This window comes from Acipenser ruthenus, chromosome 13, assembly GCF_902713425.1.
Source record: "Acipenser ruthenus chromosome 13, fAciRut3.2 maternal haplotype, whole genome shotgun sequence".
Lineage (NCBI taxonomy): Eukaryota > Metazoa > Chordata > Actinopteri > Acipenseriformes > Acipenseridae > Acipenser > Acipenser ruthenus.
The window spans coordinates 28884488-28899430 of record NC_081201.1 but is presented as its reverse complement, the minus strand read 5'-3'; the positions used below and the strand labels follow the sequence as shown (position 1 = coordinate 28899430).

The window sequence follows — 14943 nt, the reverse complement described above, 5'->3', positions numbered from 1 at the left end:
ACAATATTCCAACACAAGTATCTCAACAAGTTTACAATTTACTTTACATTTAAACAAGACATTTATTGTGGCTCTCCCTCTGATTTTGAATCATCCTCTGATCCTATGCAGCCCTGTCAGTTGTTATCATAGATATAGACTGCATGCTTAACTGGTAGCCTGCATAACATTTTTGTATACTACTGTAGAAAACACTGGCATGCGCACTGCCTTCAATTGTAACCATCTTTAGGGATACTAATTGTTCCATTCTTGGGAATACCAAATTCTGTTTTTCAAAAATGGCCAATTCCATTTGTTCCCACATTTTATCAATGTATTAATAATTAAATATGGCATTTGAACATAAATATAATACATATAGTATATATATAGTAAGTAAAGCACCTAAAGACACCTCAAACCTGTCATAATGTAGACATCACTTGGCTCATTGCTGTCATTAAATTAAGCAGGAAAACTTAAGAATTATATTACAACTATTCAGAAAACAAATGTCCAACACGGTTGTGAGAATCATATTTACAGTCTTCCACTAACACAGTAGTTCAGTCTACAAATAAATGTGTTTTAAAAAGACCTGTTTAGCTTATTGCTGGCATTTACAATAACAATAAAAATATGAAACAGTTTAGTAACAGTCCAGCAAACGGTCATGGCTTAAAATAGCTAATTATAGCTTCATTAAAGGCAGGTAGCGTGGAAAGCAATAAACTAAACAATAATGAAATCCGCAATTAATTTAGCTTACTTACTTCGGAAAAGCTCCGCCTTGAAAGCAGTATCTTAGGTCTTAGTTTTCAGCATTGAAGAATGCAGTGTTTTGCCACTGTTGCCATCTTATTTGCTTTCTTATTCTCTATGTGTTTACGACTGGAATTATGAATTACAGCAAAACTAAGAATACTATCACACCATCCTCATATAGATAATCAGATTTCTATCAGCTCTGTCTTACTGAAACATTGCTTTTTTTTCTTCGTTGGTGCAGCCACCATTTTGAGTTTCAGCAGAGACATGGAGTGAAGTCACATGATGAATAAACTCTCAAAAAAAATGGACATGGTATGTCTTCTTCAGTTACTATACACTTAAATGTATTTTCAACTAATGTGCTGATTACATTTTTACCAGTTTCAAAACGTTTGAGATGAGTTCTGAAATGGTCGTTTTTTAAAAGGGAAATAAAACAAAAACCGTCAAAGTGTGAGTATTGCGATTTTTATTTATGTATTCCGGAGTATTTATACTTCCAAATAACACAGGAAGATTGTGCTGATTTTAGTATTCAATTATACGACGAGTTAAAAACTGTAAAGTTCATGAGCTGCACTGAGCAGCACTCTCTATAGATGCACAATCTCCAGACGCCTGCTTCGCCCACCCTGTAGATTATCTAGTGACCGAGCAAGCTCTGCACTAATGTGACATGCATTTTTACAGAGGGAAATCAGAGAATCAGCTGCAAGACAAACACAAATATGCTTATGTTAATGCTTTGCAAGAATGGTCTCAAAATAAAAGGTTTACCTCAAGAGGCTGGAGTCTCGATTTGAGGTTGATATTTATGATAATAACTTGCGAAAGTTAGTAAACTGAGTGTGAAGGTTGTTGCCAGTTACTGCGAAGAATGCGCACATTTTAGCCTTAGACTCTAATGCTGGTACGAGAATGGGTAAGGATCAGTGTTCACTGAAACCTTACTAGGACACTTCCCAATAAATTATTTCCACACTCAGATACTGAAAGCAAACTGTTACTAAAACCATCCATTATGTACTTCACAAGCAGAAAGCCATCCCTGTCATTTACACACCCTCAATGAAAAAAAAAAAAATCAATAAATACACACAAAATACAAAAGTAAAAATTAACAAGCACAACTCTTTCTGGGTTATACATGTCAATCTTCAGATTAAGTATTAACATTATGGAGACACAATAGGAGATCTGCATGCATGCTGCCTTAGCCCATACTGGAGACAACTGCCCACTAGGTACATTCAATGCAAACGGCTATCAAAACCATCCTTATTGCAGGATATGGAATCAATAAAAACAGACAGACACTTTAGCCTGGAGGAGGGGGAGTCCAAGCAACCAAAGCATCACATAATTCTTTGATAGGTGTTTGCTAAAGTTAGTCACAGAATAATCTGCCATCGTGGGCTGTAACAAAGGGTATATTTTAATCTTCAAAGGTTTTGAGTAAACATTGCCAATGCAGGTTTGAACCTTCAGCCTCATGGAGCCCTTCAGAGCACTTTACAGCTTGTTTATGTATAAACAGAACATCAGTTTGTAGAACTGCAAAAATGTTATAAAAAATCCCGCAGAGATATTTTAAGACACCAAGCTACTGTATTTTTCACCCAATTTAGAATTTCTGAAACGCTACAACAATCTCTAAGGAAGTGGGTGTCAGTGACGAAAGTACTATGAGCCGCATTCTGAATATAGTTCTGGTTAAAATAAATAAATAAATAAATAAATAAATAAATAAATAAATAAAAGTAGTGCTGGATATTTTAAGTGCCGCGAGACTTTATTCTCTTGTACGTGATTCTCGGCCACTATCTTTAAGCATTATAGAAATTCATTACACTGCAGTAAGTAAACAGTTTTGAAAATAAACACACAATATTAAATCTATCTAGGTGTTGTTTTGCAAGCGGTGACTTTCACTTTAACTCTTAAAACTCAGCCCCATTCACCACATATTACTCAGGCACTGTAAAAGCCACCTACCTGGCGGTATCATTGGAAAGCTTAGAAGCTCAGTCCCCCCATGTTCATTTCATATTGAGGTTCAATGGTGCAGTGTTTTTTTTAGCCATCTATGATTACAATAATATAGCAGTGACCAGTTATTTTTTTGGAAAAGCATTTTTTTTCTCTTTTTTTATACATATTTTCTCATCTCTACCACATATAGTATGTGTGATCCTGTTGCAACTTACATAATATGAAAGAAAATGTTGTGGCCTTTCATTTGATATGTTACATACATGCAGCACAAGCTATCCAGTAGTTAAACATACATAAATGAAAAACAGGCAGAAATAGGGCTGAGTGTAAAGAGTTAAAAAAAGAAATGGAGCTCTGGTTTAAAAGAAAAGCACCTTTTTCCTCTGCTGCAGCAAAAACTTCATGTCAGACAATGGCAAAAGCAATAGAGAGTGCTCTGTCTCACAGTGATGAACAGCTGTTAGGTCTCTGAAAGCAGTTGCTGGTTGCTGTTAAGCAGCAAAAGTGCCTTTTTTTTGCCATTCCCCTTAAAATTTTGGAATCCCCCCCATTGGCTGCAGCATAGTTGGGAAATCCCCCCAGCACACAAAAATGAAATTCAAGCCCTGTGTTTTCTAAAGTGCAGTGACAGATCATAAATATAGATAGATCAATATCTGATGGACTGTCCTTTCACTCGGTACAGTACACCAACAAGGGCAGGAAATAAATTAGATTCTGGAGCTGAATGATTTTTACAGACAATCAATGTAAACTGAGCAAGTAAGAGAACTGGGTCAACATAAATTCATATCCAGGATAACAGAATTCACTGAGAAAACAACAAGGCTTGTTAGTTACAAAAAGTACACATCCCTCTACCAAGGAGATGTGTACTAAATGAACGAAAACATAACAATGTCATTGCCAGAAATGGTATGAACATTAATCACTCTCCAACCAAAGCACAACCCATCCAGTGCAGTATATAGCACATTTCAACCCAAAAGAAAAATAAATGCATCCTACTGCAGTTAAGCTAGTCACTAAGTGCTGTGGTAAGGTTTTTCCTCCAATGCAAAGGCATGTGTTCAGATCTAACTGAAATGACAATTTGATTAGAAAGAGCCTGATTGTCTTACACAGGATGGTATTGTCTTTAATAGACGGTGGCTATTACCTCCAAAGTTGCTGAATGACACCTGAATGAATGATTGCATTGTTCTTTTGGGTGTCAATTTAATACTGGTAAGTCTACACTTACTCAGAAAACAATAGCACCTATGAAAGTTTTAAAATACCTTGAGGCAAAACTACTGCAATTTAATAAGACAACCCTTCCGTTCTTAAAGACACTGCTTGAATTGTGCAGGACTACATGCCAACTTTATGTAGGTTAGTTTATTAATGTCCCCTAATATATATATATATATATATATATATATATATATATATATATATATATATATATATATATATATACAGTATATATATAACAGTGTGAATGCCGGTGCTACAAAAGTGTTGAAACATTTTTTAAGCACGGGGGTGCTTCGTCTTCGGACAACTGCATACAAAAATCTCCTCCAGTGGACAACCACAGCAAATGGGAAGGAAAGACATGAATATGAATTTTTTTATATATATATATATATATATATATATATATATATATATATATATATATATATAAACAAAGAAGCTGAAAGCTATACATGGCTGTAACCTGTTACAAAACTATTTCTGCCTTGGAGCAGAGGCAGGGTATAGGGACAGGCAGATGTGTACAGGAACATTAGGATGCTCAGCCTGGTACTCTGCCTATAGAACTGCCAGTGCATGAAGCTGCTGAGGAACCTTGTATGTATTTTTACATATCCCCATGTTCTCAATCTTATATTCATATAGGCCTAAGGATCATACTGTTTTTTATTGTATTGTAGGGCAAATATTAAAATACTGTCTCCTGTGGTTTGCTGCTCTTGGGCAGGTATTGGGGAGCCTGTGATTTGTGGGGTTTTGCTCTCAGAGTTTCCCATGGGCAAAATTAAATAACTGATAGTGGGTTGCTCTGAGATAAGTTACATCATATACAAATGGGCATCCAATCTTTAATAAACCACATATTTAATGAATTTTCTACAAGACAGACAACTTACCAGTCCATCGCAGTTGCTTATTGCCACAGTAGTCCCTGGCATGTCAGTTACATCCCCATTAAAAGCACAGTCCCCATGGATAGGTTCCTTGGAAATTTCCTGAAAATCCTCTTGCCATTCCACAAAGGCACCAGGGGCTACCAGCTTACTATTGGCCTTCAGGCGTAAGTGCAATTCCTTTCCAAATACTGTGACATTGAAAAACAAATGCTGGCCTGATGAGGTGAATTTGAAAGGGTCCTGGGCGCTCCGTGCCACCCTCCTCCGCCCAGAAGATGAACCACCTTCATTTCTTCCAGTTGCTGAAAGCACGTGAGAAATATACCGACCGTGGGAATCTGTACTAAAAGGCACAATTAGCCCATATTCAGTTAGCTTTCCAGAGAGGTTTGCTGCGAGAATAGAAAAGGTACATAGATTAATTGCAATTTTTAATGACATTTAATGACTACCATAGTTTACAACGCAAATGTCCAAACTCCTGACTCAAAAATGAAGTTTTCTGAAAAACAATAATAAAAACCGAACCAATTGAACTACTATACATTGTTATTTATGTGTTTATTGCTATTTATTGTTGTTCATAAAGATATATGGACTCAGTCTGCCTCTTTGGTAATGTCATAATACAAAATGATGGATTTACAGTAAGTTGATACCAAAATATCTGTTTAAAAAGTATTGTAATTAATATGTATTATTATTAGTTTATTTAGCAGACGCCTTTATCCAAGGCGACTTACAGAAACTAGGGTGTGTGAACTATGCATCAGCTGCAGAGTTACTTACAACTAAGTCTCACCCGAAAGACGGAGCACAAGGAGATTAAGTGACTTGCTCAGGGTCACACAATGAGTCAGTGGCTGAGGTGGGATTTGAACCGGGGACTTCCTAGTTATAAACCCTTTTCTTTAACCACTGGACCACACAGCCTCCTACAAAATGCCTTCCAAATACATTGTTATAATTAGTACTACGTTTAATTATATAGTCCAGCTACAAAAATATATTTTGAGTTCCAACAAAATGTTGATAATATTTATTTTTTTAGAATAATTAAGAAAAAGCTAAATTGAATGTGTCACTAAACGCGTTGGGAGTACAGTAAATGTACACCTGTCAAAAGGTGTCTTATTGCATGTCTCCAAGTTTTAGGAGTAATGTGGGTTTATTTAAAATGATCAAAGCTCAGTTATGTAAATAATAATAAACTCGTTTGTTGATTTTTTTAAAAAAAATAATAACAATAATAATAACTAATAACAGCACAGATCTGTCACATTGTTTTTATGCAAATTCCAAAGATTCAAACGATTTTGCTGAATGACATAGAGAGTGTAACATGTTAGCATTATTTTTTACAGTTTAATATAACAGAAATATGGCGAAATTGTAATTCAGGATTAAAAATTAAATGCATTAAAAAATATATATAACAAAAGCAAAATGTACCTTCAGTTTTTGCTGAATGCACCCAGGAATCCAAAAATATCAAACTGACAAGATAAGACAGCATTAAATAAATATAATCCATTGCGAGACAAAATAAGACATATGGTTCCAGTTGAATCAAGAGAAAATAAACTGCTGAGAAAAGGAAAACCCAGTCCTTGGTAAAAGTAACCCTCTTCTTGGCCAGTGGAAGCACTGTCTCTGCAGCACTCAAACTGCCAAGCATTCGTAACGTCCCACAAAAGTCGAAACTAACGAGTATTCACAAGTTGTTCCAATCTTTTGGCCTCTGTTGAACTGTGTATTAACCGGGACAACCTCATCCATTTACGAAGAAAAAAAAAAAAAACTCATTGCTGGTGACGACATCTCACTGACTAATCACAGAGTGCAGCCGGTAGACCGTGGGTGGTGAGGGGTGGTTTACAAAAGAACGCTGCAGCACACACATGCAGAGCTGGCTGGAGCGCTGGGCTTTACAGTTTCGGGCTTCGGAAGGATTTACTACTTACAAATGGTCTAAAAGAAAGCTATGCGCGTTTACTGTATGTTAATATGGTTTTGACAGACTATTGTGGTTCAATTGGCATTACCGAAAACTAGAAGAATAAAATAGACTTCACCCGACGCACATTTATGAAATGACCAAAATTAGAGTTTTCCTCGACGCAGGACACACTGTATTTTTAGACGAAACATTGTAAAAACAATTAAAATCAGTCCCAGCAATATTCATGGTAAGGAAAGTCAACTGAAAAAAAAAAAAACTCCAGTGGATTTTAGAATATACACTATAGTATGAAGTATTTATGATTGGCTTATACATTTTATGATTGCATTTTAGACATTGCATACAGCGCATGTTTCTGTAGATGTGGATACTCTGACGCCCAGGCAATACTGTAGTCTGTTTATTGCTCTCCAGCTGGCTCCCTTCGGTATATTATATGTGTTGTGATGTTAAAATGACTGGAAACTTGGAGTCCTGACCATAATTTGTTTAGCACTTTAGGTTTATGTAAAACTAAATGTCACACAATGTTGTCTGCCTATACCTCTACTTACTCTTTAGAATGTTTTGTAGTTTAGCTTTGTTGGGGTTTTAGGTATGTACAACAACCTATGAAGGGAATTCAAACTCTTTTGCCACAGAATAAGTGTACAGAACACTACAACTATGTATTTTTAAAGGCTAGGATATTTTACTTATGTTTGATTTCAAAGTTTTGAAGATAAACTACAGCATTTATTAAATATACAGGACTGTACATGCTATCCATCTTGTGTAGACCCCCTGTAATTGTAATTGGTGTGACTGATGCCAACCAACCAATAACAACCACCTTTATAGACGTACCCTTACATAAGAACCAAGAAACCTAACACACCTTGTTAATACATAGTGTTTGCAAATCGCATACAGATACAACTATAGTATCTATTTATTCATCTATTATTTGCGTTTTGTTTAGACAGACTCAATTATAAACAAAAGCTATTATTTAAACAAAAAGCTGCCTACAGTATTTAATTAATTTGCAATAAGTGAAAGATATGGCATGATTGTGTTACTATACATGGGGACCGTTTTGCAAAACATTTTTTGTTCAGTTAGTGAGAGTAAATACTTCTTGTGCACAAAGAATAGTGTTTTTTTGTGTGTGTGTGTGTGTGTCTTTTGCAAATTTACAACCTGAGGTGTTTGTTTTCTCTGGAAATGTCTTTAGATTTTATCAACAAGGTTTATAGCCATAACAGTTTTTTTTTTCAGCCAGTGCTGTACAGTCACACTTGCACATGTTTCAATACAAGGTAGTCGAAATATATATATATATATATATATATATATATATATATATATATATATATATATATAAAATCAAGAACGATGTAAGGTGTAACCTGCAAAATCAGTAAGGAGGTTTTACTGCAGGGAAGCAACACAATATGCCTTGTTAATTCTACATTTAGCATGCAACCTTGTTACATTAACTTGTCTGCAAAATGTAACTTAATACTATTATAAGCAAACATTTTCTTATTTGTAATGTCTAGAGTCTGAAGGTATGTAATTTAAAACTCCAGTGGCAGATATATGTACAGTAAATGTATGTGGGATCCAGTACTGGATATTACTTTTGAGGTTATATGTCTCAGAGATAGTATAATACTTTAGTCAATACTATTTTAGAGAACAATCTTGGAGACTCCATCAGCCCAATTGCTAATGAGCTGGTAACTAAGATCCCACAGGACAGGTGATGGGAATTCCTTTCCTCTGCTCCTAGAATTTTGATATGAAAAGCTGTTTTAAGTTTAAATGAAAGTGTCAGAAAATTGTTTTTGTTTAGTAACACACACTCGAGTGCAAATTTTTCCAAACCGATGACCAGGTCAACAAGTTTTGCTGCATTTTGACTGTACTTGCTTCTGCCAAAGACTACCAATTGCCAAAGTAGTCGTTTCAAACTCATTAGAACCTTGAATGGGATACTCCACATCTAAATCAAATTGTGGAACCAAATATGGCACATGATTCAACCGCTGAACATTGTTATTATATAAAAATATGTGATTTCTTTATTATTATTATTATTATTATTATTATTATTATTGTAAGGACCTCGGTTTTACGTCTCATCCGAAGGACGGCGCACAAGGAGGTTGACATACAGTTCTTTAATCACTGTCTAGAACAGTTTCATGCATATGATACTTAATTAAATCCATCAGTTTCATGTTTATTCAGTAGTGGGCAGAATGGATTTGACAGGAAACAACAAAGGTAAGAAAAGGTGTCTCTAGGCCTAACCATTAAAAGAATAAGATAAAAAAAAGTGTTGAACCATAATGTAGTCTAACCTACACTGTGTTAACTCAGATAATATCTCACTCTGTTAGGACAAGTTCTCCATTTAAATAATTTCACTTTGTCCCCTTAGTGGTTATAATAGAGGGATTTCACTGTAATACATGCTAGCAGGTTTAAACAAAACAACGTACATAATACAGTACCAAAGTTCATGTTATATTGAAAAAATATGAGGTAATCTAATTAACATTATTTTTGTTAACATTTTAACACATGGATTTATTGTACTGTACACAACAGGAATGTAAATAGACCCTCTTTGTCACAGTTTGGGGAGACATCTAAATGTTAACAAATGCCAATAACAGGATGTAAAACAACACTGTGTCTTCAGGGTGTACAGTATCACACAGGAATTATGTTTGACCTGACAAAAATGAAAAACGCCTGAGCTCATTTAAAATGTACAGCAAGTAAGAAAATTGAAACAGTGATAATTACAGCATAACAAGACAAGAAGAGATTTGTGGTTGTTTTATGGTGCGTACAATGTAAAGGGTAATCGGAGGGGTTGAAAAATCTGGACATTCTTCAGTGAATACTAGGGTTTGAATATATATATATATATATATATATATATATATATATATATATATATTTTCTTTTTTTTTTTCTGATGTTCCGATTCTAACAAATCTTTTTTTTTTTTTATAGTTATTATTATGTTTGTGGCATGAATCTAATTTGTAGTATGCACATACACATACAATAACCTGCAATATAAAATGCAAACTTGCAAAACACCAAGTTGTTAAACACTTATTTAAGATACTCGAGTCTGTTTTTCCATATGGATATACCGTATTGGGTCATGTCACTACCCACCTCACGTAAACTGTGTATTCAGTACACTGTTATGACTAGTACCAGAGGTTGAGGGTGGGAGATTTTTCCTTCCTGTTTAATTTTTTTTTTTTTCAAATTCTTAATCCTGAGTTTAATCCTGTTTACCAATATGATGGCATTCGTTTTGAAAGTATGTTAGTGTAATGATGAAAACATCAAGCCAAACTTGCAGATGTTAACATTATACACTACATTTGTCTAAAAAGCATTAGACTTTGATCACAGGTTTCCAAAAACAAACTTACAGATGGTTGGCAGTGCTAGCAGTGTGTTTTATATACAGTAAATGCGTGTCTCCTTCCTGCAAGAAATATTTATGTTGTATAAGTTTATATGGTAATTATGTATATGTTACAGTAAAAGTTAGAATATTGGCAAATCTCAAGGTTATGCTTTACTGCAGACATTTACGGGTATATCTCAAGAACAGCCAAGTGCCTTTACCAATACGCTTTAGTAAAATGACTAAAACGCAATATATTTCTTCATAATTACGTACATTTACCAATAATATCTGTAAATCGTAAGATTAACCAGTAAATGTTCAAAAAGCAATATAGTTCTTCATAATTCTGGACATTTTCCACCTTACTTGGTAAATGTTGACTGTAACATATGCGTTATGCAAAGGTACTGTATCCATGGTTGGAGTGAATGTATAGAAGGGATGATGATGTGTAAACATAAACATGAATGTGAGACACTGAAACAGTAGGTAATGTATTTAAAGAAAAGCAAGTATTATTTTATTACAGTAAAGTGTACATTTTGGAAAGTACACTGTTTACATATATATATTTGGTTTATTTTGCGATAATGCTGTGAGTTTTGGTTTCTTGAACCAAAGTTCACAGCTACTTACAAATGCACGAGGAAATGTCTGACTTGTTTATTTTGTGAAAAGAGCTTTAATAATTCAAATGAGTAAAGAGCTGGAATTCAAATTTTAAGACATAGAATAAAATTGTTTAAATGTGCCCCCAAACTATATTTTAATGGTAAAATGAAAACAGCACAATTCCTGAATGAAACCAACTTATGTAGGGAGATAACCCATGGTGCAATGGTGACTGAACAGTGGACATGAAAAAGTGTTCCTAATAAAAACAGAAATCATAACATCAATCTCTCACATCAAAAACGAATTGTTTAGGAATGATATGCTTGACCTCATTCTTTTAATCAATATATTGTTTCTTACATAATTCAGTTGTGATTAGCTCCATGTGTGTAACTTTTACACAAAGTAAAAAAGGAAGAAAGAAGAAAGTGTAGTATATTTGTTGGATTAAATTCCTTGGATGCATAAGTGAAAAGCATTCACATACGGTATATACTACTTGCATAATAGAAGTTTTCAATAAGATGTCTTGAAACTGCCATGAGACCGTCACAATTTTTTAAGTGCACTTAGCTGTTTTATTCAGCAGTTAATTTATGATCTCATACAAAACCTTCATAATTGCACTACTGTGGCCATCACTTAATAGGGTAATGACGTTTGGTGTTTCTTAAAAGGTCTCCCATTGATTTCTTAGTTTTGATGGACAATTGGGATTTGATGGTCTGCTACTATTAAGTATCATCGTTAATAAAAGTCCACATGCCTTTCACAGGACTAAAGTGAGAAGGAGAAACCACAACTATTTTGTTGCGTGTAGACAACAATGTGCCAGATTTCAAGATTGAAGACTGTCCTTAACAGATAAAAACAAACATGCACAGACAATATACGATCCCTGCTACTTGTCATTGCTTGATGTGTATAATAAAGTACAGTATCTACTGATTGCACCATTCAGCAGATATCCCTCTATATTCGTTGATTTCCCTGGCACATTTAACCTTGATGTTGATATCAATAGCATAATTGTATTATTTCTAATTACTGTTCCCAGCTTTCTTTGAAGAAGAAGAACAAAAAAAAAGTCTTCATATAAACACACATAAGTTTATAGATTTTTCTTTTTTTTTTTTATAGAAATCCTTTATCCCGTGATAACACAACATGGTTTGGATAAACAAACTTGACCAAGTGTCCCCTTGACAGGATAGTGACAGAAGGCTGTTGCCAAGCCAAATTACTGATTTGGTTGCAATCAAACACAGGGTGGAAGCAGCAAATAACTTACTTTTGTTATTAAAATCCAGGACATAAAAAAATTAAGGTCCAAAACTTTGGCTGTATCGAGTGTACTTGGAGACAACCGTTTCTGTCACGAGTATAAAACACTCAGATGCCTACGAACAACTATTTAAAAAAAAAAAAGAAAAACATGTACATGTCAATCACAAAAGATGCACAGGAACAGCACACAAATATTCAAATCTTTTAAAAAAAAAAGAAAAGAAATGAAAATAGTTAACATATACCAACGGAGGAATCCTAAAATACAAAAAGCAGACTAATTAATTAGAAAGATTAACTATCATGTAGCACATATTCCCACTTTAACTTATATACAGAGAGAACAGATCATCTGTGTTTATTTGAAATCTTGTCAGTTTGTATATATGTTCTTTATAATAAAAATGACTCTTATAATACAGTTTGATTTGTGTTCCCTAAACGTGAGAAGTTCCAACAAAACTAGAATTTAAAGACTGTTTATTTGCAAATTTGCTTTGAACTGGTGAAGAGGTGATAAGACAATGTGGAGGAAAGCCTTTGGCTGTTGCCTGATGAAAACTAAACAGTACCGGTAATGTACAAATAATAACTATATAAAAGATAATAAAATGTTATTAAAACAGCACATTACTCTTCTCATAAACAACCATTTAAATATGTATTAAAAGGCATTATTTCACAGCTGAGGTACATTTATTGTAGTACTCTGAGAAATCAAGAGTTGACTTCACCATGAATAATGAGGCCAACACTTATTTTCATCAGTTCCAGTCTATGAAATCAAGATGTACACAAAACTGAATACAATACTATTCAAATTAACATTATCAGGAAGTGATTTATATCACTGGAGTCTTTCCAAAGTTTTCTCTTGCATTTATTCTCAGAATTATCTTCACTGATGTAGTAAACTAAGGACTCTCTTCTTTATTTTTCATTTTTTATTATTATTTCACAGATAATTTTTTATGGTCTGTTTTCCATTTGCACCATGAAACCAGTCTGTAAACATCAATATCAATATGCATCTGTCAGTTCCATCAGCAGTTTGCAATCTACAATCCAATCTGCAACATGACATTAGACAAAAGGCAAATAGGACCTGTATGTATCACATTTTTTCTATATCTGCTATTTATAAAATAATTTGCCAACCTCCAATATTTCCCTGAAAATATAACTCATTCCTGCCCTCATGTTTTCCCTGCATATTATATTTTATGCAGTCCAGACTCCAACATTTAAAACCTGTGTCCTTTGTCAGAGCGAGTTGCAGAGAACGCGTTCTTCCAGTCTGCAATAATAACTGGAGATGACAGAGTCCTAATCAAAAATTAATTGATCTTGATCTGCTGCAGATGGGAATAAACGAGTCTGATTTGAAAGTGCTTTCAAGCCAGTCCCAGAGGCAGATGGAAATGTTACCCTCCTTTAATAGGTTTAATAGAAAATATTGGAGTTTAGAATGAAAGTGGAGTGTATGTACCAATTTATTTTAAAAGAAATAGCTGCATCGTATTGGCATTGCACTGTTTCTTGAAGTAACACTATTGCTGTCTAGTGTGAGACTATTGGCCATTGGAGAGGGCTGTGACAATAACTAACTTCATCACATGCTGTTGAAAGCCAGTGGAATTCATCTTCTGTCAATGGTAACAATGGGAAGTGAGATTTATTCTAGCGAGAGCTTCTCTTCTTTCTTTTTTTTCCAATCCCATTCAGTTTCTGCCAGACATTTTATGAAGGGAAATAAAACTCAGTCTGAGCCGCCTTGCTTTGTTTATCCATGGTCTGTGACTGAGCTTACTTCACACTACTTTTAAAAGCAAAAGAAGCATGACAATCTGTTTTTGTTATTTCTATGCTGATAGATAGTAGTGGTTCCAAAATAAACTCAACATAATAAATGTAAAAGTAGGGGTCCAGACCTGTAATGCAAAAGTAATAGTATCCAAGGTTTTTCTTAAAATATAAATAATAGTAACAAGAAAACTAGCTCATTTGATGGAAGTTTCAACAAGATACATGTCTTGATCAGGCATTGAAAAAAAAGTTTCTTTAGGGTTACTGTTACTGTATATATAGATTATATAAAACAGGTTTCTGCTGTTGTACTAGTCTTGACATATACCATTGCAGAAACCTATTTTTAGGGGTAAGATGAAAAATAAATATCCCTCCTATTCATAATGCAATTGTGCATTGATCGTAAATGGATAATATTTGGAATGCCACAGCACTTATGGAACGTCTTGCTTATTAAAATATATATAGGGTAAAATGGGAAACAAATGTAATTTCTGTCGTCTTGGAAACTTATTTTGTATATTCTCACAGTTGTAGCAGTCTGTCAGTGACATCTATATCAGATCAGATAATATTGAAGCAGCACTGTCCCACAATCAAGTAAAATGTAACAGAAAAAATAGAATTATTCATGTATGTTTACTACATTATTCAGTTTTCTCATTTTGTAACTACTATATTAGACCTTGTTGACAAGTCTGTTATCATTCCCTAAAGCATACAAGCCTCCTCACACTTAAACCTGCTTGTCAGTATGTCACTCGGTGGCACTGTGAACGTTCTTTGAAATAATGCATACTTTTATTTATTAGATGTCAGTAAATGACACCAATAGTCCATTTTAAAAATGTGATACAAGCTAGCTAAAAATAAAACGTATAATAATTTTAGCTTTTGCGTATGGGAAGATTGCCTCATTAAAGAACTTGTGTTCATGAGCTTGTCCTAAG

General features: G+C 34.2%; 1 protein-coding gene across 4 annotated transcripts in view; it reads right to left on the bottom strand.

Annotated features, from left to right (window-relative positions):
• LOC117417937 (A disintegrin and metalloproteinase with thrombospondin motifs 3-like) overlaps positions 1-6753 on the bottom strand; it is a 55043-nt gene extending 48290 nt beyond the window's left edge. For 2 of the 4 annotated variants that reach the window (XM_034030359.2, XM_058985024.1), the window contains exons 1-2: positions 6339-6753; positions 4887-5278 (exon numbers count right to left, since the gene is read on the bottom strand). In XM_034030359.2, coding sequence (XP_033886250.2) covers positions 4887-5278; positions 6339-6564 — 618 coding nt within the window. In that variant the 5' untranslated portion in view covers positions 6565-6753. The remainder of the gene's footprint in view (positions 1-4886; positions 5279-6338) is intronic. The other 2 variants (XM_034030358.2, XM_034925791.2) reach the window with 1 other exon arrangement.
• Positions 6754-14943: the final 8190 nt, after the last annotated feature.